The 26,840-nt window shown below is 44.7% G+C and overlaps 1 protein-coding gene across 8 annotated transcripts in view; it reads right to left on the bottom strand.

Annotated features, from left to right (window-relative positions):
* Positions 1 to 653: 653 nt before the first annotated feature.
* SMARCAL1 (SWI/SNF related, matrix associated, actin dependent regulator of chromatin, subfamily a like 1) overlaps positions 654 to 26,840 on the bottom strand; it is a 57,398-nt gene continuing 31,211 nt past the window's right edge. For all 8 annotated transcript variants that reach the window (XM_032402530.1, XM_032402528.1, XM_032402511.1 and 5 more), the window contains 7 exons: positions 22,765 to 22,983; positions 16,785 to 16,855; positions 13,351 to 13,453; positions 6,788 to 6,970; positions 4,672 to 4,772; positions 3,634 to 3,730; positions 654 to 937 (listed from right to left, as the gene is read on the bottom strand). In XM_032402530.1, the coding sequence (XP_032258421.1) occupies positions 698 to 937; positions 3,634 to 3,730; positions 4,672 to 4,772; positions 6,788 to 6,970; positions 13,351 to 13,453; positions 16,785 to 16,855; positions 22,765 to 22,983 (1,014 nt within the window). In that variant the 3' untranslated portion in view covers positions 654 to 697. The remainder of the gene's footprint in view (positions 938 to 3,633; positions 3,731 to 4,671; positions 4,773 to 6,787; positions 6,971 to 13,350; positions 13,454 to 16,784; positions 16,856 to 22,764; positions 22,984 to 26,840) is intronic.

Raw genomic sequence — 26,840 nt, forward strand, 5'->3', positions numbered from 1 at the left:
GGTTGAAAAAAATTCAAAAGAAAAATTCGTGACCATGAAAATTGTATGGATTCGCATTTCAGTGTCCGTAACAGAGTTTTATCGGAAAAGAGCCACAATCATTTGTTTCTGGATTACCTAGGGTAGCTGTTGTCCTATAGCAGCAGAGTTGACTCATTCCAACAGAGACAACCTGGCCCATAAAGCCAAATATATTTACTGTCTGACTATTGACAGAAAAAGCTCGTCACCTCCTGCTCTAAACCCTTACCTCCTTAACTTTACTTTTCTTCGTAGGATGTGTAACTATGGTCTCCTGTGATGTAACTTCTACAAAGGCACCAGCTTTCTCTCTCGTTGAATTGCTGCCGGCACCTAGAACGCTGCCTGGCACATATCAGCTGCTCTATAAATACTTATTGAATCAATACATTTTAAAAACCCCAATTTCAGGGGTTGCACAGAAAGCACCTCGTTACTTAAAGTACATGAATTATCACTACTACAATCTGCTCTATTTCTCAGCCGGAAAAGCTAAGGTGAAGACCCCAGGCGACCCGCACAGAAAGGCCAGAAAGGAAATGCTGCGCGGAGGCCTGCGAACCCGCGGGGCCAGAGACAGACGCCAGCACTGCCGTAACGTAACGTCAAGAGGAGCACAAGCTTCAAAACACCTTGTTTTATTTCCATGATTTTTAAATGCTTCCCCCCCCCGCCCTTATAGGGGAAAGGTAAAGCTGTCAAAATTATCAAAAAATTCAAATCTCCTTTTCTTCACGGGGCTGCCCGTCAACGTGATTTCGTCCACCCTGTCGCCCAGGTCCTGGGAATCACTTCCAGGTGCGCCAGAAGCACTTCCGGGGTCAAAGGATTCCGCTGCCTCCAGGAGCTCCATGTCACTTCCGTCCTCCTCAAAGGACTTCTGGAAGAGGTCATAGATCTTCTGCTGCTTTGGGTCCTTTATCAGAGAGAGAAAACAAAAAAGTTAGAGTGCAGGCTCCAGCACTGACTCTCCCTGGGCCACCGAGGCTGGGGAGGAGACTCGGAGGTGGGGGCTGCACCTTCTACGGCGTCAGGTGCCGCACGACGGCCACCGCAGACCAGGGCGGCCTTACTGCCTGACATCGTTTCTTTTCTGCTGCTCGTGGAGTAAAGGAAAAGGGGGGGGGGGTTAGAAATGGTGTGAGAGCCATAAAGAACATGCTCTCAAACTATAATTTATGTTGGAAATGTCTTCTTCCTTCTAGCTTTCCAAATCGGTATTGAAATAGCTCCCAAGCTCTCACTTCCTGCAAAGCCCTTCTCCACCGAGGGCTTAGTTAAGTTGCAATTCAACTGCCAAACCCGTGTACTCAGCCACTGCTTACACCTAATTTTCGGAGTGGTTGATACAACATACCCGTACTTGACATACGGAGAACTAGATTCCCATACTTGTTTCTATCTGAAATCTGCCAGTGATCAAAAGGCCCACCAGCTACCTCTGTGCATTGACGGCCCTGGCGCAGTGTTAAAATCATGCCCAGCAGTTACAACCATAGCACGCAATGCGCTCGCTATCACCCCTTTGCTGATCTCTCCCAAGTGTGAATTCCCAACCCTGAGCGTCTTTCAATCCAGGTGCGCTTTCAACATCTCCACTGACATCCCGGTTCCGTTAAACTAATGCTGTTTAAAAACCCAAGCCATCTTTCCTCTCAATCCTACATCCTCAAACCAGCAACTCTCTCCAAAAAGCCTAGTGCTGATGGTCTACCAACATGCGTCCGGTCTCCCTGGCTTGCGATCACCAGGGTGTCCTGACTGCCCCCAATCTCACACAGACTGGCAAAGTTTGCCTCTCCAGGCTGTTCCCCTGCGAAGTTCCACAGGCACACTCTCACCCGAGCCACAGCACTCGGTACCTGCACGGATCTGCAGTGGCGCACCTGTGCTTCCCACCGCAGGCCTCTCCCCATTTCAATCCCTGGCAGGTCTCTGCCAGGCCGATTTCTGCCCCCCATTTTTCTTTAACAGGATTTTCTCATCATGTCCTGGGGCTCCCCCACTCTGTCTACCTCATCAGTGCTGAAGTGGCTTCCCTGGCTTTTCAGTCCCTTTATGATCAGGTCTCAACCCAGCTGGTTTCTATTTCTCCACTGCTCCTTAACAGAAGCCCCCCGCATTGGTGATGGGAGGCCCCTGAAAACTGACCATGGGAACAGTCATGTGAGAACTCCAGATTGCCTAATGTACCTGCACCTGACATTCCCTGGCCTTTCAGGATCCCAGCCTTCCCAACCAGGAGTGATATTAAAGGGTCATTAAGGGGGGCGCCTGGGTGGCTCAGTTGGTTAAGAGCCTTCGGCTCAGGTCATGATCCTGGAGACCCAGGATCGAGTCCCGCATCGGGCTCCCTGCTCAGCAGGGAGTCTGCTTCTCCCTCTGACCCTCCCCCCTCTCATGTGCTCTCTCTCTCATTCTCTCTCTCAAATAAATAAATAAAATCTTTAAAAAAAAAAAAAAAAGGGTCATTAAGGTCAGCCTCACGCGATCCACACATCCTCCTCTAGAAATATTCTCATCAGCCTCTGTCTGAACAACCGCAAGGTTAAGGAATGCCGCCCCATAAGGCAGCCTGTTCCAAGTAAAATAACTGTTAACCTGCATTTGATTATGGTGGTGGCAATACTATGCCCTAACTCAGAGCACGCCTGATTAATGGAAGCAAGGTCCAAGATCTGATTAGTATTTCACTTCCCCTCTGGGAAAGCAGGATGTCTTAGCGAGATGTAACTGCTTTTGCTTTAATCTCCTCCTAGGAGGCAACATTTTCTTTTTCTAGTAGTTGATGAAATTTTCAGCCCCATTTTAATAAAAAAAAAAAATACAATTATTAATCAAAATAAGTATTGATAAACGGCATTTATATTATCTTGTACTTTAGGCAGAAATTCTTAACTAATTCAGAGTGAGGGTAAAGGCAGTATAAATAAATGAGTTCTAAATGAACTCATTATTGAGTTCGAGAAGGTTGAGAATCCTTTAAAAATAAGGTTCCTTCTTTTCAAAGGGCATATAATAACCAAGGCTCTATGAAAATATTTATCATTCAACTAAATTAGAAAGTTCTTTAAAAAGCTTAAAAATAAGGTTGTTTCAAAATTAGCTTATTAATTGTTTACATCTATGGGGATAATTTATACTCTACATTAAAAAATATGATCTCTGGGGGTGCCTGGCTCAGCTGGAGGAGCATGCAACTTTTGATCTGGGGGTCATGAGTTCAAGCCCCACGTTGGGTGTAGAGGTTACTTAAATAAGAACTTAAAGAAAAATAAAAATATGACTTCTGAGTCTTATTTATCTCAATAATTACATTTGGAAGGAAGCATTTAGTTGCTACCTCAATGTAAATGAAAGATCAAACCCTCAGACTCTCTAGTCTTCCTGTCACTCGAAGATTTTGCTGATTTCACTCAGACTCTGATTCTGGGCAGTTCCATGAGGAGAAGACACTTTGGTTTCCAGACGAGCTACGGTAAAGCCACTTTTCTGCATGAGGCTGGGTGAAATCCGCAGGAGTGATCCACACCTTCTCTCTCAGGACCCAAGGGCTGAGCAACTTAATGCCTCCCCCCGCCCCAGTAGCAAGGAGACATTTGCTAGTGTTACCTTGTAGAAGTAATTAGTAGCTTCTGTCATTTCTGAAAAATTGGTCTCAGAAAGTCCGGCCTCACCCAGAACTTTAATCTTCTCTTGAATTAGGGGCCTGTTGGGGAGAAATGAGCTGCGGTGAATACAAGCTGCGCAGAACCAGCGAGCTGATTAAAAAGAGATCACCCTCCTTGTTTTTATGGGACTGAAGTATGCTGTTTCACTTCTTTCCAGCTCTCAAGGCGCCAATGCCCAACCTCAAATATTTGCCTCCTCTCAGCTGCAAACCAATTTAGGGTTCGAGTTAATTAGGTTCAAAATCCTTTCTACTGGAAGATATAGAGGAAATAAATGTCTCATTTCAACAAAATTCTGAACCTTGTGCTGTTATGAGCTGCGCAGTGAACAAACCCACAAATCCAAAGATGCGGGAGGAGGGACAACCGACACACATGGCAAAGTTAAGACCCCTTAGTCATAAGGCTGGAAACAGAGACGAGTAGTGGAAACACATAATCAAGAAACTTAGTATCAGGAAGGGGTAAATGGGATTGAGAAGGAGCATTTGGAGATTTTTTTTGCTTAGGTACCAGACATGAACCCCGGGGTTGAACATTTTACCCCAGCTCTGCTAAGGAAGCACTACATGGCCTACAGTGAGCCCACTTTCTCCCAAAGGTCAGCAGCAATACTGTAGGGCGGGCTTGCTGTACCGATACATGCCATAAAGGGGCAGAGGGGGACATCACTGTGTCTCAGCAGTGCCTTCACGGCTGGGACCGAGTGTCTTACGAGCAAACCTGCACCTACGCTTCCTCACAATCAGCTCCCCCCTCCCTTGTCTCAGGCCACAGCCCCTTAGTCCTCTGCACCCAGCAAGCTGTGAGTGAATGCTGTGAAGGAGGCCCGGCATGCTCACGGTGGAAGTGGGAGGGCATGACACCTGGGTCTTCTGCATGGGTCCCTGAAGACATCAGCAAGAGCAGAAGTGCTTAGGGAGCGAAGGAAACACATCACTGGCGTCCACCCTCGCTCAAGCCCCGTGGCCAGCCATACCAGAGGTAGTCGTCAGCTGTGCCTCTCGCCACGAGGTAGTGGATGCTCACGGAGCTCGACTGTCCGATTCGGTGCACCCGGTCCTCAGCCTGGAGCAGCACCTGTGAGGTCCGGGGATCAGGATGCATGCAGGCCGAGGCCTGAAGGGGCTCCGTCCACCACAGCACGCAGCCCCCTGCCCCTAAGCCCACCACACCCTCTCTCCTCCAAGGACTGCACTCCACGACAAGCAAGCTGCCATCTAACACAAGAGAGAACCAAACCAAACCAAGCCAAGTTCTGGGGGAGCTAGACTCTGCAGCTGGCCGGTTGTGGGCACAGCACTAGGTGCCGGGAGGAACAAACAGCAAGCACTGACTCTGCTAGGAGGCTGTGCTGAGGGCAGACGAGGGAAGCCCGGCACGCCGCCATGCTTCTCACCGGGAGAGAAACTGTGACCTTCTAAATAAACATATCGCCACCGAGGGAGAGGCCATATATGATCAGGGGCCAGGTGATCCTTTAATATGGTGGTAAGCCCTATAATAAATAATAGAGCCCAAGAGCATTGTTTCTATTATCTATGCCTTCAGCCTCGAAGTCCACCCATCACGAAGCAGTGCCCTGTGTGGCCAATGACACGTATCTGCTGTCACAGCTCTCCGCTCACGAGATGAGGCCAGTGGGGCACCCACCGCGGTCGCCTGTTGTGGCCGCATCGGTAAAGAGCTCGCAGCAATGGTCAATACTAGGGGCACAGACTGGAAGGCCAGAGGCCTAGGCCACGGCTGCTGGGGCCACACGCTCCCCTCCAGGGACAGCTGGGGCCTGGAGCTATCTGTGCCCCCATCTCCTCACAGAGGGAGGACTCCTAAGATTCCTCCTGGCCTTCCCACACTTCAACATTCCCTTCGGGAAAGTGGAGTCGATAATCCTACTATTTAGGAGACTGCCGTGAAGATCTAATAACTAGCCGACGGATGTGCGAGCCTTCACTTCTTTGAAGACTGACACGTGGGAAGTACAAACATGTTTCTGAGGCCTAACAAAAACGGATGGAAGAAGACAAAACTGGTGCTAGGTGGTATCTCAATGTGGTTTTAATTTGAATTTCCCTGATGGCTAATGATGATGAACATTTTTTCATGTGTCTGTTAGCCATTTGTATGTCTTCTTCAGAGAAGTGTCTGTTCATGTCTTCTGCCCATTTTTTGACTTGATTATTTGTTTTTTGGGTGTTGAGTTTGAGAAGTTCTTTATAGATCTTGGATACCAGCCACAATGAGATACTACCCTACACCAGTTAGAATGGCAAAAATTGACAGGGCAAGAAACACCAAATGTTGGAGAGGTCGTGGAGAAAGGGGAACCCTCTTACACTGTTGGTGGGAATGCAAGTTGGTACAGCCACTTTGGAAAACAGTGTGGAGGTTCCTCAAAAAATTAAAAATAGAGCTACCCTATGACCCAGCAATTGCACTCTTGGGTATTTACCCCAAAGACACAGATGTAGTGAAAAGAAGGGCCATATGCACCCCAATGTTCATAGCAGCAATGTCCACAATAGCCAAACTGTGGAAAGAGCCGAGATGCCCTTCAACAGATGAATGGATAAAGAAGATGTGGTCCATATATATAATGGAATATTACTCAGCCATCAGAAAGGATGAATACCCAACTTTTACATCAACATGGAAGGGACTGGAGGCGATTATGCTAAGTGAAATAAGTTGAGCAGAGAAAGTCAATTATCATATGGTTTCACTTATTTGTGGAACATAAGGAATAGCATGGAGGATATTAGGAGAAGGAAGGGAAAATGAAGGGGGGGAACTGGAGGGAGAGATGAACTGTGAGAGACTATGGACTCTGAGAAACAAACTGAGGGTTGTAGAGGGGAGGGGGGAGAGGGGAGGGGTTAGCCTGGTGATGGGTATTCAGGAGGGCACGTACTGCATGGAGCACTGGGTGTTATATGAAAACAATGGATCGTGGATCACCACATCAAAAACTAATGATGTACTGTATGGTGACTAACCTAACATAAAAAAAAAAAACAAAAACTGGTGCTAGGGACAGCTCCCGGCAACCCTGTGTGCCCAGACTGACCCTCGCTCCTGTCTCCTGTGTCCCTTACCCCTGGATTCCAGAACAGCTCGGCAAACACCACCAGGTCAGCTGAGGAGAAGGTGAGGCCCATGTTGGCAGCAGTGATGGACAGCACGGCCACGGCGTGCTTCTCGAACAGATGGAACTGCTGGCAGAGGTCCTCCCGGTCCGCCGACGAGGTGGAGCCGTCGATGCGGATGTGTGGCACGTGCTGCGGGGACAAGAGGGGAGGCAAGGTGGGCTGCACGGGGGCCCGGGGCTTGGCGGCCGCGGCCCCAAGGACACAGCCACGCTGCCGTGCTGGCTCAGACCCGCCAGCACATAGAGCCTTCACTTGACACTGCTTTCGGAGCTGCTTGTCTTTTCATTTCAAATTGACATTTGTGTTGAGAGAATTGTAGATTCCCTTTAGTTTAAGCAAAAACACAGGGATTCCTCGCACATCTGGCCCACTTTCTCCCAGGGGTACTATTTTGTTATAGTGTATCATCACCAGGATATTGACTTTGATACGATGTACTGATCTTACTCAGATGTCCTGTTTTACTTAAACTCATATGTGTGTATCCTACACAGTGGTATCACTCCTGTGGCTTTTCACGTATCTGCCCTCACAGTCAAGACACTGACAGTTATGGGGCACCTGGCTGGCTCAGTGGGTAAAGCATGAGACTCCCGATCTCGGGATTGTGAGTTCAAGCCCCATGTGGGCATATAGCTTACTTAAAAAAAAAAAGAAAAAAACAAAGAAAAAAAGAGACACTGAACAGTTCTAACACCACAAGGATCCTTCTATGGCCCTTTTACAACCACACCCACCTCCCTCCTGCTCCCTGCCCCATTCCCAGGTGCCTTTCACTTCAGAAATGTTATATCAATGGAGTCATATGGTGAGCAACCTTTTGGGACAGGCTTTTTTTCACTCGGCATCATTCCCTGGAGATCTAACCAGGGCACTGCATGTGGTGGTAGCTCCTTCCTTTCTTACTCCTGAGTAATATTCCGTGGTGTGGCCGTACCACAGTGTGGCCCTTCACCTCTGGACGGACATGTGGGCTGGCTCGTTTGGAGCTACTACAAATCAAGCTGCCATGAACATCTGTATACAAGTTTCCATGGAAACACAAGTTTTCACTAATCTGAGATGAATGCCCAGGAGTTGGCTGCTGGGCCACATGCTCCTTGCATGTCCAGTTGAATTTTATCTTCTTTTAGGGGGGATTTATCCATTTTTTTTTTCTAATGATAAAGACAAACATTACAAAGGAAATACAAATATCAGGACTACTACCCATCTATTTTTTCTTTTTTTTTAAGATTTTATTTATTCATTTGACAGAGAGAGAGGGAACACAAGCAGGGGGAGTGGGAGAGGGAGAAGCAGGCTTCCCGCCGAACAGGGAGCCCGATGTGGGGCTCGATCCCAGGACCCTGGGATCATGACCTGAGCCGATGGCAGACGCGTAACAACTGAGCCACCCAGGTGCCCCCCAATCTATTTTTTCTTAAAGATTTAATTCATTTGACAGAAAGAGAGCGCACAAGCAGGGGGAGCATCAGGCAAAGGGAGAGGGAGAAGCAGGCTCCCTGCTCAGCAGAGACCCCGCACGTGGGGCTCAATCCCAGGACCCTGGGATCATGACCTGAGCCGAAGGCAGACGCTTAACTCAATGAGCCACCAAGGTGCTCCTATTACCAATCTATTTTTGCCAGGCGCTCTCTTCTCAATGTATATGATAAGCTTTTAAACACAAAGTTTTATATCCTGCTTTTCTCCAATAAACATTATATTGAAAATAAACTAAATAATTACAGTTTTCTAAAACATGATTTTTAATGTCCGTATAATATTTTGTTATGTGGCAATAGTATAATTTATCCATTTGTGTATTTCTTCATATTTGGGAGATTCTTTTTGTTTTTTAAAGATTTATTTATTGGGGCGCCTGGGTGGCTCAGTCATTGAGCATCTGCCTTCGGCTCAGGTCATGATCCCGGGGTCCTGGGATCGAGCCCCGCATCAGGCTTCCTGCTCGGCAGGGGGCCTGCTTCTCCCTCTCCCCCACTTGTGTTCCATCTCTCTCTCTCTGTCAAATAAATAAATAAAATCTTTAAAAAAAAAATAAAGATTTATTTATTTGAGAGAGACAGAGAGAATATGAGTAGGGGGAGGGGCAGAGGGAGAGAATCTCAAGCAGACTCCCTGCTGAGCACAGAGCCTGACTCGGTGCTCCATCTAACAACCCTGAGATCATGATCTGAGCAGAAACCAAGAGTTGGACGCTTAACCGACTGAGCCACCCAGGCGCCCCTGGGGGATTCTTCATTTTCACTAAAAAAGATGGGTTGGCGAACAACCACCAACAGGTGAATGGATAGAAATCATGGTATATACATACAACAGAATATTACTCAGCAAAAAGAAGGAATGAACAGATGACATGTGCAATAACAGATGAGTCTCAAAATATGTTGAGAGAAATCAAATTTAAAAAAGAGTACACACTGAATCATTCCACATTTATATAAAGCCCTAAAAATGCAAATTAATTTAGAGGGACAGAGAGCAGATCTGTGGTGGCCTGGAGATGGGAGGGCAGGGAAAAACAGGAGGGATTACAAAGAGCACAAGGAAACTCCTGGGGCCAACAGACACATTCACTATGGGCTTGAACTCACAAGCCTGAGATCAAGATCTGAGCTGAGATCAAGAGTCGATGCTTAACCAACTGAGCCACCCAGGTGCCCCTTCACTGTCTTGATTCTTACCAAACTGGACACCTAGGTGCAGGTTATTGCACGGCAATTAGATCTCTATAAAACTATTAGAATAAAAAAAATTTTGAAGGATGGATTAAAATAAACCTGTTCATGGTTCTTTGCCCTATTTGGTTATTTCCTTAGACTATACTACTAAAAATCAAAATACTTTGGCAAGAGGCAAAGACTTAAGGATCCTGATATTATCACCAAATTGCTTTCCAATAAGTAATGTATGAGCATGTCCAGCTCACTGCACTATTATCAATAGTAAGCGCTGCACATTTTTTCATATCTTAGGTTCGTATCTTAAAGGGTCCTGTGATCTCCACAAAGTTAAGAACCATGGATCTACATTATTATGTTTTATGGTTAAACAGACTACTATTTAACAGTATGCCTACTGACAAACATTTAGGTTTCTAATTATTCAATATTATAAATAATAATATCACTAATCTTATACATAAATCTTTGTTTGGTCTCATTATTTCCTTAGGATAAATTCCTAAAGACAAGCTTGGAAAAAGTTGAGTGTGTGTTAAGTTACTGCCAAATTGCCCTGTGAAAAGGTACCAAATGTATAAAAAACCCCCACGGTCTAGCCACTGTGTGTTTGTGACAGAACAGATCCATAGTTTTAGGTAATTTAAATCAAATTTTTTCCTTTGTGGTTTCTTTCATTGTTTTTATGTTTGTTTATTTATTTATTTATTTAAAGATTTTATTTATTTGACAGAGAGAGAGAGCACAAGCAAGGGGGCGGGTCAGAGGCAGAGGGAGAAGCAGGCTCCCTGCTCAGCAGGGAGCCCAATGTGGGGCTCGATCCCAGAACCCTGGGATCATGACCTGAGCCGAAGGCAGACACTTAACCGTCTGAGCCACCAAGGCGCCCCTCATTGTTTTTATGTTTAGAAAGTCATTCCCCATCCAGTGATCAGCTATATATTCATCTATAGTTTCTTCTAATGCTTTATGGTTTTAATGAGCTTTGATTTGTCTGAAATTTAATAAACAGTGAAGTTGAGTTTCATTTAAGTATTCCACCCAATTACTTAGTCAATTACCCAAACTTTATTTGTTGAATAAATTAAGCCTAATTTTTGATGACTCCTTGATTATACATTGTCTTTTTATACTAAAGGGCCATTCAACTAAAGAGTTATTAATACTAAAGAGGGCTATCCATTCTATTCCACCCATCTGACCACCAGTTCTCGGACTAGCATGGCTGAGTTTTATAACAGATTTTAATATCTGGAGGCACAAGTCTATCAACATTGTTCTTCTTTTTCAAAGTTGTCTTAGATATCTCTCCTGCTTATTTTTTGAAACTCCTTTAGCATAATAATATAAGGTTCCCTTAAAATAACCAATTGGAATTTTTATTTGGATTGAGTCAAGCCTATGAATTCATGTGCGAAGGACCAGTATTTTTACAGTGTTTATACTGAAGCATGGCCAAAGTCTCTCCAGTTCTTCATTGGTTTCTACACTCTTCTTGGTGAGGTTACTATTAGGTACTTTATACGTTTTTGTTGCTCCGAATTTGATCTTTTTTCCATTGTATTTACTAATTAGTTATAGCTGGTACATAAAAAAAGCAATTTATTTTAGTATATTTATTTGGAATCTAGGCACCCTGTTAAACTCTTACGCATTCTGACAGTTTTCCAATTAACTGTCTTGAGTTGCTTGAATATAGTGACAGCTCTGATTTTTCCTATCCAGGGATCATAGCTTTTAATTCCTTTGGCTGGCTTCCTGCATCACATCATATACAAAATTCAAGCCCAGGTGGATTAATGAACCACCTCTAAAATTCTCAGGAAAAAAAAAAAATCACTGGAGAAAATCTTTATGACCTTAGGTAGGGAAAGATTTCTTAAATCATTCATAAAAATTAAAAACCATATAGGAAAAACTAATAAATTTGAAATGTATTTCAGTTATAACAACTAAAGTAAAAATTAAACACTCTGCTCAATAAAATTTCAACAAAATGAAAAGAAAAAAATGTTATCTGATAAATATCCAGAATTTATAAAGAATATTTCCAAATCAGTAAGAGAAAGACAAACCATCTAACAGGAAAACAGGCAGAGTATTTACAAAAGAGAGCCTGAAATCACCAATAAACACATAAAAGGATACAACTGTTAGTGGTAGTCAGGGAAATGCAAATTAACATAAGAAAGAGCCGAGATTTCATTTCAATGGAGTGGCAAAAGTAAAAAGTCTGATAATAGGAAGTGTTAGTGAGCACTCAGAACAGTAGGAATTTCTAAATGCTGTTGGTGCAATTATAAATGTGAATTACCACCTTGGGGAGAAATGTGACAATACCTAGTAGAGTTGAAGACGAGCCTATCCAATGGTTATACAAGATCATGCATGGACATGCCCACACGTACATACACATGCATGTACGTGTGTGCATGTACACACATGTATATCAAAGTATTCATATAATAGCAAAAACTGTAAATAAAATTCCATGCCCCTCACCAGGAGAATGGATAAACTGTGCTACAGTCACCCAACGAGACACTATTCTGCATTTATGGTGAATGAGCTATAGCTATAATACTACATGGAAAAATTTCAAAAAACAACATTGAGCGAAAAGGCAAATTTCAGGATACACACATTATGCTGCCATTTATGTATGTTAAAAAATACATACAGAGGAGACTATATATACTTTGGAGTAAAGTATGACAACATGGAGGGAAGGATTGGGGACAGTGCTTACATCCAGGGAGGAGGACAGAGAATGAATGAGAGGGCTGCTGAGGGGCCTAAGCATGTTATTACTTAAAATACACACTTTGAAATAAATATAACAAAACACTTAATTTATTAAATCCGGGTGGCGGACACACACGTGGCTGCTTTATGTTTCTCTGTACTCCTCTCCATGTTTGAAACATTACAAGGGCGCCTGGGTGGCTCAGCCGGTTGAGCTACCAGTGCTTGATTTTGGCTTGGGTCATGACCTCAGGGTCATGGGATCGAGCCCTGCCTTGGGCTCCGTGCTCAGATTCTCTCTCTCCCTCTGCCCCTCCCCTACTGCACACGCGCGTGCGTGCACACACTCTCTTAAAAAAAGAAAAGAAACATTACGTAAAATGTAATAAAGATGAAGGAAGTCAAAAAGCAATTTATGGTCCTAAATTTAACCAAAAATGAAAAGGGAGGTGAAAATACAATGTGTTTAGCTGTTCTGATTTAATTCTATATGCAGAAGCTGGTGAAGATTGGGCAGCACTTCCATGTGAAATGTTACAACTTTGTAAGTTTTGTTTCTTAATTTGATGTGTTTAGTTTTAATGAACATCCTTGGAAATCTTTCTGGGTATTTTTCATTCAATGTAATAAGGGCCACAAACTCTACTGAAGTCTGCATGTTGCCATGTACGATTAATAAAGTCACTTTGACGGTAATAAGGAAGAACAAAAGGAAGAGGATATTCATATAAATACTTGTTTCCACACAAGAGAATTTCTGCTACCTCCTTTCTTGACAATCTTGTAATTATTTACACAGAGTCATGAAAGATCCACTGTTCACAGTGGATCCTTGTTCTCAAAGCAAGGCTCCAGGGGTAGCTGCAGGGAGCAGGGAAGAAGTTAAAGGACACTGCTGGGAAGTATTTTGACCCCACTGTGGTTCTACAAGCAAGAAGGATGCTTCAGAAAGTCTTCAGCAATGTTTCTGGAAACATCATCTCACTTCTTTGGTTCAGATCTACCCTCAACCTGCTCAGAACCACTCAGCAGCCAACACACGAAAGGAGCACCCTGTGTTGAATTTTGAAGCGAGCTTACCTTTTTCTCAAGCTCTCTTGTAATTGCACTCAGGACTACCTTATGGTGTGCGAATACTAGAAACTTCTCTCTTCCACTTTCCAGGAGGTCCAGGATATATTCACTGCATTTGACAAGGAGAGCACAATAAATTCAACATATACTTATCCAGTTGAAATTACTCCACTGCATCTTTAGCAGACACCTTCGAGGTAGCTGCCCTCCCCTGCCCTTTCCCTCCCTTTCTCTGAGAGCTGACCTCTTGCCCTACCCCTCAGGCCAGGTCACCTAAGTAGAAGAAGCAAAATTGGAAGCTGTGGGGAAGCCACCTTCTGCCATGTGCAGAAAGAGTTCTTCTATGCTTTTAAGTCATCCTCCATACACAAAGTATCATTACGTTTTATGTGTCTGATATGCTACTGAAACTTTCTTACTATCTGGGATCACAGAAGATAATTAACAGTTTTCACTTTTGCTGCTACTATCATTGTAATGTGTTTTCAGTACAAATTGAAATGTCGTCTAAGATCTGAAAATGCCTAGGCGGGGGATTACAGGATTCTTGACAGTAATCAAATTTCTGGAAGTGTGATATTGAAACTTAATAGTACTGAAGAGACGGTCAGGGAAAGTTCCCCAGCTCCCTCACACAGCAGGGGGCAAGCTACAGGGCCAACAGCTAAGTCAGTGGGAAGGGAATTTTTTTCTGAGGCAAAGGAAGATGGAGTGAAGAACCTTGTTTGCTTGCTCTTTTCTCCCCTTGATTTACTTCTCTCCTCCATCACTGTTTTTTCTTGACTTCCTACCCCCTCTTTAGCTGTGGCCCCGAAGGAAGGCAGCTACACTGGGAGCTATTGGGGGTGGGGGTAGGGGTCACCCAGTCAGCAGACTCTTATGGCTTCCCTGGGATTAATGCCCTGCAGGGGGTTCACAATCCCAGGGCACGTCACTGTTCCCACATGGGCAACAGGAAGGTGAGCCTCCTTGGACACAAACAGTAGGTCCAGGATATAGTCACTGCATTTGACGAAAAGGACTCACTCGGCCTGAGGCCATCCTCACACACGGGTGTGTCTGGGCATAGAACAAACACTGCCCTCTTTGGAGAAGGACAAATCTCAAAGGTTTCCTGTCAGGCAGGTGGTGACCTGTCCTCTAAGCACCTAAGAATTATTTTCAAGCAACACTATGGCCAACCAGGGAATGGATTTGAGTTCAATTTGTGAAGAGCAAGTACTAATAGAATCTAATTAGTTTGAGAGACATAAAATTTGCCATGATATAAGCAAGAAAGTTTATTGCTACAACATCAAAAAGTCACAAGGCCGTAAAATCAAGTTGGACAGCTCATTAACAACTACAGGTCCCAGTTTTCCTCGTTCCTCTCTCGCCTCTACATCTCAGATGTGGTTTTTTATTTCTATCCTTCCCAAGTCCGTAAGTTACCAGGCTGGAAATATCTGCCTACCACAATACCGTTGGCTTTTATATCAAAAGATGCCCATTAAAATGAAAACAAACAAACAACAGCAAAAAGGGGAAGAAAAACAATTGGCAGAGGAAATTGGGGTTTTAAGATTTATAATCTAATTTCCACTTACTAGTCGTGTGACTCTGAGACCCAGAGACAGACATGAGATTTACTCTGTCTCTGCATTTTAAAAATGGGGCCAGTTTGACTTACTTGACTGATCTCACAAAGAGGCTGTAAGTGTGAAATGAGTTAGCAGATGTCAAAACTGGTTGGAAATTAGAAAGCACTATACAATTTATCACAGAATTTTGAAAAACTTTGTGTAAGGTATGTTATAGATGGAATGTTTGCACCCCGACGCCCCCCCCACACCCGCCAAATCCTGTTCAAACAGTAACCCCCAAGGTGAGGTTATTGTGAGATGAGACCTTTGGGAAGGGATAAGGTCACACAGGCAGAGCCCTCATGAATGAAATCAATGTCCTTATCAGAGACCCCCCCCTTCTGTCACGGGAGGACCCAGGGAGAAGACAGCCATCTACAAGCCAGGAAGAGGGCCCTCACCAGACATTACATCTGCTGTTGCCTCGATCTTGGACTTCTCAGCCTCTAGAAGCGTGAGAAAAAAAATTCCTGTTGTTCAAGCCACCCAATCTACTTTATTTTTGTTACAGCAGCCTAAACACACTAAAACAAGGTAGTACCAAAGTTTATTTACGAGGTGGCGGAATGGCCAGATTTAACATTTCTCAGAGAAATGGGTGGTTCTGGGCCCAGCACTCAGTAGGCCCTGAATTTTGTAGGTCACGAGCGGAGAGAGTGAGGGAAAAGAATCACACCCTTGCCATCTGTTATTCAGCAGCTCGTGAGAAATGGGTTGGTAGGGGCAATTCTGATGAGTTTCTGAGAGAGAAGTTTCCAGGTTGTAAAACCACAGCTGGAGTTCATTAGTCTCCTAACAGTCTCATAAATGAAAAGGGCAGCGCCCCGAGGGTGAAGGAGAGCTGGCCAACATTCAGCAGTCTTTTTGGAGAGGGGATCTTAGATTTGAATCATGTGGTGAATGCACTCTCTTGCTGCATTTAGGGGTGCAGAGGGAGAGGCCGGAGAGGCTGGGGGATCTGGAGGCTTAGTGAGAGGGTGGGGTAGGCTGCGTGTGTCTCAATTTATCCACAGATCTTGGTCCCCACAGCCAAGCTGGCACCGCTCAACCCACGCTAAATTCATTTTCATTGTAATTAAATCACTTGGACCATTATCCTGCCAGAGTCTCACATGAATGTTAAACAATAAAAAATCAGGCAAATGCACGTCATGAGAATTGCCTCAAGTTTCTACCACAGTGAATATTTGAACATGAGTGGGTTTTTCCTTTCTTTAAGAAAGGCAGACAATTTTTCAAGTCAGTGAATACATTTAAGAATAGGAATTATGACTTCAGCCTTAGTATAGAAGGCGGAAGGAAAACTTAAGTGTGACAATGGCCCCTTGCCCATATTTTTTGAACAAACTTTGACAGTTGCCTTTTTATGCAGGTAAATAATGGCTGAGACTTCATGTCTTTGGAGAATACCAGAGAATCCCCATAAGGCAGCCTTCTTGGTCTTCCATGAAACCCCTCACTTGTGTCTACAGGCAAATGACCACAGTTTCCTACTACGGGGAAAAGCTCACTTTAGTGTTTGGTCAACCCCACCCTCCTTGTAAGTGGCAGCAGCTCCAGCTTGGTTAAGACAGGAGCTGTCGAGGACCCCAAACTCGACTGGCAGTGCTCCTGTGACAGGCCCGCTTATGCCCTGCGGGTGATGAGGTTACGCTGCCCTGAACTTTGTATTGAAAGGCAGCTATAATTCTAGGCTCTGATCGTTGCTTGCACAGCAGTAAAACCATTCTGGGAGGTTAAGGTAATAGGTGTTTCTTTTTCAAGATGAGAGAGAGACAGAGTGTGGGAGAGAGAAGGCGACACTTGGTGGCCACTTACATGACAGATGGGATTTTAGCTTCAGCTGTTCTGTTGAAGAAGAGAAGGAGGGCTTCTTTCTGCTGCCGTTTCTGTGGAAAGAAAAGTCTAGGGTTGAAAGTCTCCCACTCTGCAAACCCTGGGATGAGCTAACATAATCATCACTGCTCGGAGCTTTACAAATCCTAACGCCAGTTATTGGAGCTGGGAGACCCCGACTCATCCACTCAATTTAGTTGAGCCATGGGAGCCACAGAGACTCTAGTCTGTCATCGGAGATGCACCATTACAGGTACTCTGTCATCTCCCAGGAACTGTTGTGAACAGCCAGTGGTGAGACCTGGAACACGAGAGCCCTCGGGAAAGGTGCCTGGGCCACGCTCCACCATCCACACAGGCTCACGTGATCAGCTGAAATGCAGTCCTTGTTAAGCTATGTGAACCACTTCCTATAGCCTGCTGACAACTTACATATGACACTGGCCCAAGCTGCTTTTTGCCTCCCCTTTTTCTTCTGCCATGTTGTGTCCATACCCAACTGATAAAGCTTCCTTCTGTCCAAGACTTACTGAATCAATTCCAATGGACCCCAACTAGTCTCTTGTAGAATCATCTCAAAACCATTATTCATGTGTCTTTTGGCCTGGCTCCCACATAAGGCCATTGACCTCCCAGGAGAAGAAACCATGTTTTCTTTATAGTTGGCATCTAAATAAATAATCAAGGATGCTAGCACAGGAGGTGCACAGTTTCACAATATTATGAGAAAACAATTACCATCACTCTGGGTTCCCCAGAGATGACAGACACCCTTACCATCACTGCTAGGGTGGCCCTCTCCTTCCACTAGCAAGCGTGGATTACAGATGCCCCTGGGGGTCTGTAAGGCCAGTGACAGACACGATAGCTTCTTCATGTAACAAGGAAGTGAGCCCACAGTAATAACATCCATGGCCCTGAAGCCAGGCTGTACCTTAAACAATGGACACCACAGGTGGTGGGACAAGCTGCCTGGTCCAAACAGCTTCCTGCCTCCCAACAGTGTCTTTCCTCAAGGACTTGATGAGAAAGAAGGAAGATAACCCGGAACCACAGGAAGCCAGGGGGCCGCTGACAGGCTAGTGGGGCCATGTCATTCTTGTGGCAGTGGTGGCCACCGTCCCTCCTGCCTTGTGGCAGAGGTACAACTGAACAAACTTCCTGAGAACTCTTGTTGGAGATACGACTCTGTGACAGTGTGTCTTAAACTCTTTTTCAGCTATAGACCCAGCGTAGACTCTGATGAAGCTCTGGACACACACTTTTCCCTTCTGGATAAAGAGCTCACAGATGTCTGAGGTACATTCACGTCCCCTCAAAGGGTCCCTTGTAGCAGGCCAGGCCCTCTAACATAATGCGGTCCCTGGTAGGATACAGCAAAGGGACAGAGCCAGGCTTCCAAGTGCTGACCTCACCCGCAAGTGGGCATGCCTCAAGCAGAGCGCACCTCAGTCATCCTGTCTTCACATTGACTCCCGTGCCCTTCAGAGGCCACCCCTGCTCCTGTCAGGTCCTTCCTCTCACCCACGCTCTCTCACCCACCTCCACACCGGCTAAGCACAGAGGGGGAGGGCAGAACAAACAGATGGGCAAGTGGCAGAAGCACTCTGAGAAACCTCGCCTGAGATTTACCACCAAGCGCTGAGGAGGTGTGGGGAGCAAACCCCTTTATCACACTCAGTTGTGGGGTCGGCCCACGGGGCACCGGCGGGGATGACTTCCAAGTGCGCCCAGCCCCATGTTGCAGCAACTCACTCCTTCATGCCTACCCTCACCATACAGTCCACGTTCACAAATTCCTATGGAAGCTGCTTTCTCGGTGTCTGGTTACTTAGAATAGGGAACTGAAATAACCCAAATGTCCAACTCACAATTCCTGGCAAAATTCTAATATGGCCATGAGAGAAAACACATATTGGGCTTTAAAAGAACATTTAACAACACAGAGCAGTGTTCAGGATGAAGTTTTGTAACCTGTTTTCCTCCCCACCTGATAGACATTTATAGGGTACCAATTCTGCTTTCAAAAATATGTTACTTATTATATACATAAATTATATCTATATCTATATATAAATGTATGTGTAAATAATGCATATTTGAAAGCCAAATATACATACATACATTTTATAGAAAAACTACCCAAATCATATATGCCAAAATTATATGATAAAAAAGATGGGTGACTCTTGTTCACAGTATAGTAATAAGAAACACTTGATCGATGTTACTTTTAAGTACTTTTCTTTATCTTTCAGATTTTATGCAATAGACAGCTATTTTAATGTAGGAGAGATCAACAGTATTATCTTAAAAAAAAAAAAAAAAACCCAAACCTCCCCAAAACTGAGTAGACACAATACTAGTGCATTAATGATCTCACTTCTTTTGCCAGCCACAGGCCAGGAAATTTTAAATAACCTGAGTTCTTTGTTCTTCGGCTTTTACTAAATTAGATCCACTGGGGTTTTGATTTTATTTTTTCTGTTGGAATTTGAATGTATTGTCAAACGGCAGAAGGGTGAACTGATACTGTCACCAGGAAGTCTGTGCGGACTTGCTCTATTTTTCTGTTCCTGGTCTTGCTGATCAAAAAATTACTATAGACAAAGGAGGATTAGAGCCAGCTTTTCTTAGCCTGTGAAGAGACAGCTATTACTTCAGCTGAAAGTAAGAAAGAGCTTTCATTGTACATTGTTTTATAAATGGGCCGCTTCGCCTTGGCTTCTGTGATTTAAAGCTTTTTTTTAAAAAAATGTCTTCCTCCAGATGGGAAGGTGTGAGGGAGCAAAGAATTGCTTCTTGACAGGGCAGGAGCCCTTTGCTGGAACCCCGCCGGGAAACTTGGGGCTACAAAGTAACTTAAAAGTGGTAGGGGCAACTTTCTGTAGATTCACAGGCCTTCCTTACTTGCCCCAAACCATAAAACCACTAACCCCCATTTTAACTTTTTCAACTCAGGATTTCACAGCCAGTCAGGGTTTGGAAGGGATGTCAAGGACCAGCTAGTCCAACTCCTGGCTGACACGGGTTCCCCTTCCTGAACTAAGGGAGGGTGTTGCCTTCGATCGGATCCGCAGTTGACAGATGCACCACATCAGTGGCTTTGGAGTAAGAAAGGTTCTGGCAGTCTCAAGGGCAAAGCTCCTAAATTCATTTTCTACTTGGATGTTCCACATAAACATGAGTTTACATTAAAGACCACAAAAGGGAACCAATTTATCAAGGATTTATCTTGTTATCGGAAAGAATCTAGTATCCGGCTTCAGCATCATCCTGCGGGTCATCTGTACCAACTCAATTTCTCTCTTTTAGGAACAAGCTCCTAATTTTCCTAAGACGCCAAGGAAACAGCAAGTCCCAAGCACTGGACTGAGAAGAGCTCTAGCCTCTTTCTCTGCTGGATTCTCGAATTCCACTGCAATCAAGGTTTTTCATAATCTGCACAACAGTGTTACGACTCTGGGATGAAGAAGCAGAGAGAACAGTCACCCCACAGGAGAGGCTCAGAGCGACTGACACTGTCCTTAGGGACTTTTCCAGCACTAGGCCTACGAGGCACGTCATGGTTCCCCTTTTTAGGTTTAAAAGAAAATATCAAAATAGCCCAAAGAATTCGGGGGATTTACATAGTACCTATGTAAATAAAAATACCAAACATTCCTGATTTCCATGCTTTAGCCTAGTAAATTTCTTTCTTTTTTTTTTTTTTTTTTAAGATTCTATTTATTTATTTGACAAAGAAAGAGAGAGAGAGCACAAGCGGGGGAGCGGCAGAGAGAGAGGGAGAAGCAGACTCCCCGCTGATCAGGGAGCCCTATGCGGGGCTCAATCCCAGGACCCTGGGATCATGATCTGAGCCGAAGGCAGACGCTTAACCAATGAGCCACCCAGGCGCCCCTAGCGCCCATTATTGCCTGTAAACTCAGAAGTCAAACCTCCAGGTTGCATCTGAAATCATCTTTAGAAAGAGCCCCATAACCTAAGGCGAGGAACTATATAAATTGGCAAAAAATTTTAAAAATGCTTTCAAACCTTGTTGCACTAAGTTAAAAATTCCCATACTTCTTTTGAGCCATACTGCACAATTTACAGCTGCCTCTTGGCCACTCGATATGCTGTTCCTCTTCAGTTCAAATGCCCACTGCCTGCTTTTTCTGTTGTCTACATTGCTGGTCTCTGCCTGGTTTGGGAGGGGGACCAGGGACTGGTGAGGGGATTCTCTGGGGAAATCCACAAAATACCGATAGGCTTACTTCTACCACACACACAAGGAACTAAAATGTAGAATATTTATAAACATTCAGATCTTTGCACCTAAAAATACCCCACATCTGAATTTTTCCCATTAATATTATATTTGCTATACTTGTTCATTGGTTTTCTTGATGGCAGAGTTCACTCGTGGGCAACAGTTAGTAGACATAAAAGATTTAAGAGAATTATAAGAAAAAGCTTAAAACTGAGAAAAAGAATTTCCATTCAGGGGTGGCTAGGTGGCTCAGTTGGTTGAGCAGTTGACCCTTGATTTCGGCTCAGGTCCTGATCTCAGAGTCGTGAGATCGAGTCCCATGCTGGGCTCTTCCCTTAGCAGAGCATCTGCTTGGGATTCTCATTCTCTCTCTCCCTCTGTCCCTCCCCCCAGCCCTCTCTCTCTCTCTAAAAAATAAATAAATCTAAAAAAAAAAAAAAAGAATTTCCATTCATTGAATTTTTATCTCTAGAAATCAGAAAAAGACCACCAACAGTGATTTTAGCAACATGTGCTGCTTCTGCTCATGTTCCACTGAAATACAGTTTGAGAACCACTGGTCTGTATCTCCACATCGGTGCTGGGGAATTTTGCTGGAAAACCCCACAATGAAGACTTTATGCCTGCTCACTTCCTCCAGACTATCCAGATTATTATATGTAATACAGCGTAAATTACATACAGCTTGACAACTTACCAGCGTATCTTCTACCCTACACTCTTGTTTCTTAAAAGTTACCCATTGGTCTTGCTCATAACATGGTAAAATAACATAAAAACCCTACACATTCTGTCTCTTGTCATTCTTATTTATTTTGTGCTCTCCCAAAGGCTGGGATCTCATCTTGATCTAACTTTCTTTACACAGGGTAATAACAACCTCAGATAATGCTTTATGATAATGTCAAAGAAATGTCAATGACTGTTATTTTCTTGGCGATGAAAACTGCAAGGTTTTATCCCAAAGGGACAGAAATGGAGCTGGTGTAAATTACTTTACCGCACTAGGCACAGTGTGACACTAAAGACAGATATGAAAGTGTTTTGAAAAGATAAAACCACCATAGTGTTAAGACCTTAAAATATAGGAGTAACAGGCTTGGATACAGCCTCAGCTCTGCCTTGGAGCAGCCGTAAGACTGAGTAAATCACATTCTCTGTGGGCCTTAGTTTCCCTTTCTATAAAATGGGAATGCCAACTTCTTACCAACCATAAATGACTGTAATAAGGATTAAGGGCTAAGAGGGTTTGAAGACCCTACTGTTCTATAAATGTCGATTTGTTATTTTGACTAAAAGAGGGTTAACATATATAACAAATACACCTAGAACTAACTTCTGTTACTAGACTGAGTAACAGTTACTAGACTTTAAGGCATTCTCAAAATACACTAAACAGAAATTCCGATTCTCTCTGAGAGATTCTGAATGTACGTCACCATTCTGCCGTTGCCATGGGGTTTGTCTTTACTACCATCTGTCAACAGTGATCTACACATGTACAAAATCGCAAATTAGGAAGAGATTTTGGAAGGAGACTAGGTAGGCTGAGAGAGGACATGGGCTCACGGTCCTTGCCCAGGGGCGTGGGAAGAGGTCCTGGAACAGCAAGCTCCGAGAACTCTGGGTGACCCCGGTGGACCCCCTCCCGGGAAGGACCAGCTGTGGACACATTGACTTCCAAGTCCCCATCTCAAGCCCTGGACTCACAGTTTTGTTCATTGTGGTCATTTCCTTGGCCGCGGCGTCCAGGGCGGCTCTGGCCTTGGTGCTGATCTGGCCAGGGACAATGGCTACCATCTTGCGCTGCTTGGGCGGGAGCTGGGCCAGGACATCACACTTGAGGCGTCGCAGCATGACCGCTTCCTCCAGCAGGAGCTTCAGCTCGCCGAGGTTGGAGGAGCCCGAATAATCCCATCCCCAGGGCTGCTGTGGAGGAAGAACCAAGACACGCAGCCAGTTAGCTTCTCCTAGGGCCAAGTAACTGGGCTGTGACCTCAACCGGCTCACGACCTTCTCTTCCTGTGGCTTTGTTCAGACAACTTCAAGGGGCTCTAAAGGATGAATGAAACCTCCTATAATACAGGTGGGAGCAAGGAAGGAAAAGAGAAAAAGAAAGTCAGGAATAAAGCGAACTAAAAACATCTATCTTGGTGTTCTACACGCTGAAATTTCTAGCAGCAAATGCAAGACGCTGAGAGGTCTGGTGTCCGTTACTTTTAAAAACAAATAAGACGTTTGGCTTGTCAGACTATTCATGTATTCTCAATAAAGAAATCATCTTCCCCAGGGCTTATCCTAAAGTCCACTGCACGATGAAACAAATCACGTTTTTTCAGTAATATCTTTATTTGATGAGATGTATTGAGATTTAAGATGCTGTTGTTCCTTAGTACAGGCTATCCCAGCACAACCAAGTGCAATGAGATGCACAGTGTGTTGCTGCTGTTGGCGGGGATTGGAGGGAGGAACCAAGAGCACAGGCTTTTGCCAGTCTGGCTGAGACCAGAGGTGGGTTTTAGGGTGCCCAGGCAATCCTTCATAAAAATGGTTTCTTCACTTAGTAGCTCATGGGAGGCAATGAGCAAGAACATCTATTCCCGGTCATCACATAGCTAGAGAAGATGTTAAAATGAAAACCGGTATCTTTCACTACCAATCTTACTCGAAATAGAACTGACATCTCCAGTCCCGTAGAAATGAGGGAACCAAGGTGTCTGCTGCCTTATGTTTCCAGCTGCTTGTCTCTCTTTCTGTCTCAACCTCCCCTGGACCATAAACCACCTTAGGCAGAAGCTCGGCTTGTTCATTTCTGAGGGCCAATGAACCTAGCCTCTAATTGTGAAGACATGGCGGGTGTCCTTTGCTAAATAGAGGATAGGAAGAGATAGATGGTCAAAGGTGGAGAAGTAAAATGATCAAAAACTGCTTCTTCTTTAAAAAAATTCTCTGAAATCAACTGGAAGTTCTCAGCAAATGCCTTCATGCAATGGGGTCGAAAATGAGCTCAGCAAGGGGCAGTCTCTTCAGTGGCTTTTCTCAATGCAAGAAGTTGGCCACAGTAAAAAAAAAAAAAAAAAAAAGGCAGCCCTGCCCTACAGGCTGTATTAAATATAAATCATGCTGGGAACAAGTGGATACCATAATTAATTTGGATAGCATGCTCCTATGTCAGCTTTTAATCTTGTAGGTTAAAACCCAATAATACCAAAGATTTAAAATTTGGAATATTCACAATCCAGCAAGCTTTTATTGAAAATTTACCATGTAGCAGGCACTGGGCTAGGTGGAAGGAGGGGAAGGGGTAAGGCAGTGTCTATGTTTGTTTTCTTGGTTGTTAGTGGGGGAGGGGACACAGTGAGAAGGAGAGGAAGGATGAATTTAATAAGGATGGCATGAAGACTGGGGAGATGGTGGACAGAGACTGGGGACACAGGAAGGGACAGTCTGGGGGTAAAGGCAATGAATTCTGTCTTCAGCCCTACCATCACTAGCTAAGCATTATACTGTGAGCCCAGATAGTCAAGGAAGAGAAGATCCTTTTCAGAAAGTGGGACATTTACAAATAGGACAGAGGTACAAATCACTCATGAAGAGTTTTGAGGGACCATGACAACCAGGTAGAATCTAATCTGGATTGATCCACGGGGAAAGTCATTACAGATTTTGTTAAAGAAGTGTATAGCTTTAAATACATTTAATAACAGAAATTTCCTGCCTCAATAAGCAGCTAAAAATGGTTTGCAATTAACTTTGCAAAGCACTACAATTTACATTATAAGTACTTTGTTTGAATGTAAGTGGATATTTTTAAAGTACTTGAAAAGTTTTTTGAAAAAAGTATTTAAAAAATAAGGCAGACAATCTTATTTACATCACAAACTTGCATAGCAAGGCTTTTTCCTCAAGATGGCATGCGTCATGGGTAAGCAAACAGCCATTTCTCCAAAGTGTCAGCATCTTCGATGCAAATAGCAGCTCAGTATATTTGTCCTTTGCTCACAAAACAGGAACCCTGAAGGTCTGAACTAATGGGGTCTTCGAGCCGGGTTGGAGCCTCTGCAGCCAGGGCGCCATCCACAAGAAAGAAGTCGGGCAGAGTGCGGGTTGTGGCGTCGAGGTTTACGAAGTTACAGCAGAAAACTGGGGAAAAGGAGAAGTGATCTACACTTGCGAGAGGGGCCAGAGTCTGCTGCTCTAATTCAGGGCCATGTGGACCCCCGTGGGAACAGCGTTTGGGAGTTCGAGAAGTCTGACCTTGTGAGACGAAGATCTGTCACTGAAGGATAAATTCACTGCCCTGGCCACTTTCAAAAATAGAGATGAGAAAGAAAAATTAGCGAATCTTCCCTCTGGTTTTCTGATTGTGGAAGTTCCAGAGCCTGGGTCAGAGAGAGCTACCGGGGCACAGGAAGAAGATGCCAGCCAGGCCCATCCATGTCCCGTCAGTGTCTGCGAGGTCGCCAACCCGGACCTGTGCTTCCATCCCCCATGGCCAACCCAGACCCTGGCACCCCAGCAAACAGATGAGTTGTATCCCACTGGCGGGTCTGGAGAGAGTTCAGAAGGCACTAGAGGCCAAGAAGGAGGAGTCCCTTCCCGAAGAGGAAGCAGCCCAATCCCAGAAGAAAACAGCTCAGCTGAGTAAGGAAAAAAATGAACACCTCAGCAAACAAGGAGCTGATTCTCCGTGTCATCCTTTCTCGAGTTATTTTTGGGGAAGAATACTGGAAACGTGCACAGGCTTTGGCCAAGCCGGTTATGGCTGCCTGACACTGAGAGGCACCCCTAGCTCAGGAAACATGCTGAGTCCGCCACAAACATGCTGCTGACATGGAGGGAGGCACGGCCGTAGACAAGGAGAGACAGGAAATTGTGTAGGCTCTGGTGAGGAGCCTCCTCTACTGAGGAGGACAGTGTCCCATGCTCAGTGGGCTGGATCCGATTGATGAACACCGATGGATTCAATGCCCCATGAGGAGGAATGGAGGATCGGTGAATAATGTCATTTAAACATTAAAAAAAAATGTTGATTTTCTGGCTTACATAAGTAATCCATTTTGGTGTACATTATCTTCCAATCATAAATGAAAGAGAGGTGGGGGGGAGAAGGGGAGGGGATGGGGAAGGGAGAGGAAGAGAGAAGGAATGAACAACTGAATGATGGGGAAAATTTTGCATCCTACTTTTTTCCCACTCTTTTATTTCCCCAAGTCATTAAATAAATATTTTTTTCAGTTAAAAGAAATCGAGGTTTTAGAAATCAAGATTTTGATTGCAATGGCATCCGCAGTTACAAGCTCCCTCTGCCATCCTTGTAGACTGAAGCTGTGCAGACTCGAGTCCCAGAGGCACCTGCCCTGCTGGCACCTACAGATAATCTGTAGGTCAGAGGCTTCTGGCCTATCGAGCAGGCACACTTCACTGTAATGAGTCGACATTGTGGCTGATGAGAGCCGACCGAGGCAGCTCCACATCACACTCCCCCTCTACTTGCTTCGAGGCCTCTGCTGTTTCTTCCGTGCAGAGGATATGGGCCCCAGCTGCACCCCTAGCTCGCCTCCGTGCCCTTCTCAGAGCTCCGGGCACCTACACATCAGCCACTGGTCCCCTTATTGGGAAACCCCACCCTAGAATCACAAGCATTAAAACTAGGAGGGACTGTTCTTATTGAGGACACTTGAAGGTCAGAGTTAGGGGCAAAGCAGGATGAAAATCTGGGTCTGGCTCCCTGGCCAGTGTGCTTCTGATCATACCATGGCCAAAGAGAAGGAACAAAAGGTAAG

The sequence above is a fragment of the Phoca vitulina genome, unplaced genomic scaffold, assembly GCF_004348235.1.
Source record: "Phoca vitulina isolate PV1807 unplaced genomic scaffold, GSC_HSeal_1.0 scaffold1, whole genome shotgun sequence".
NCBI lineage: Eukaryota > Metazoa > Chordata > Mammalia > Carnivora > Phocidae > Phoca > Phoca vitulina.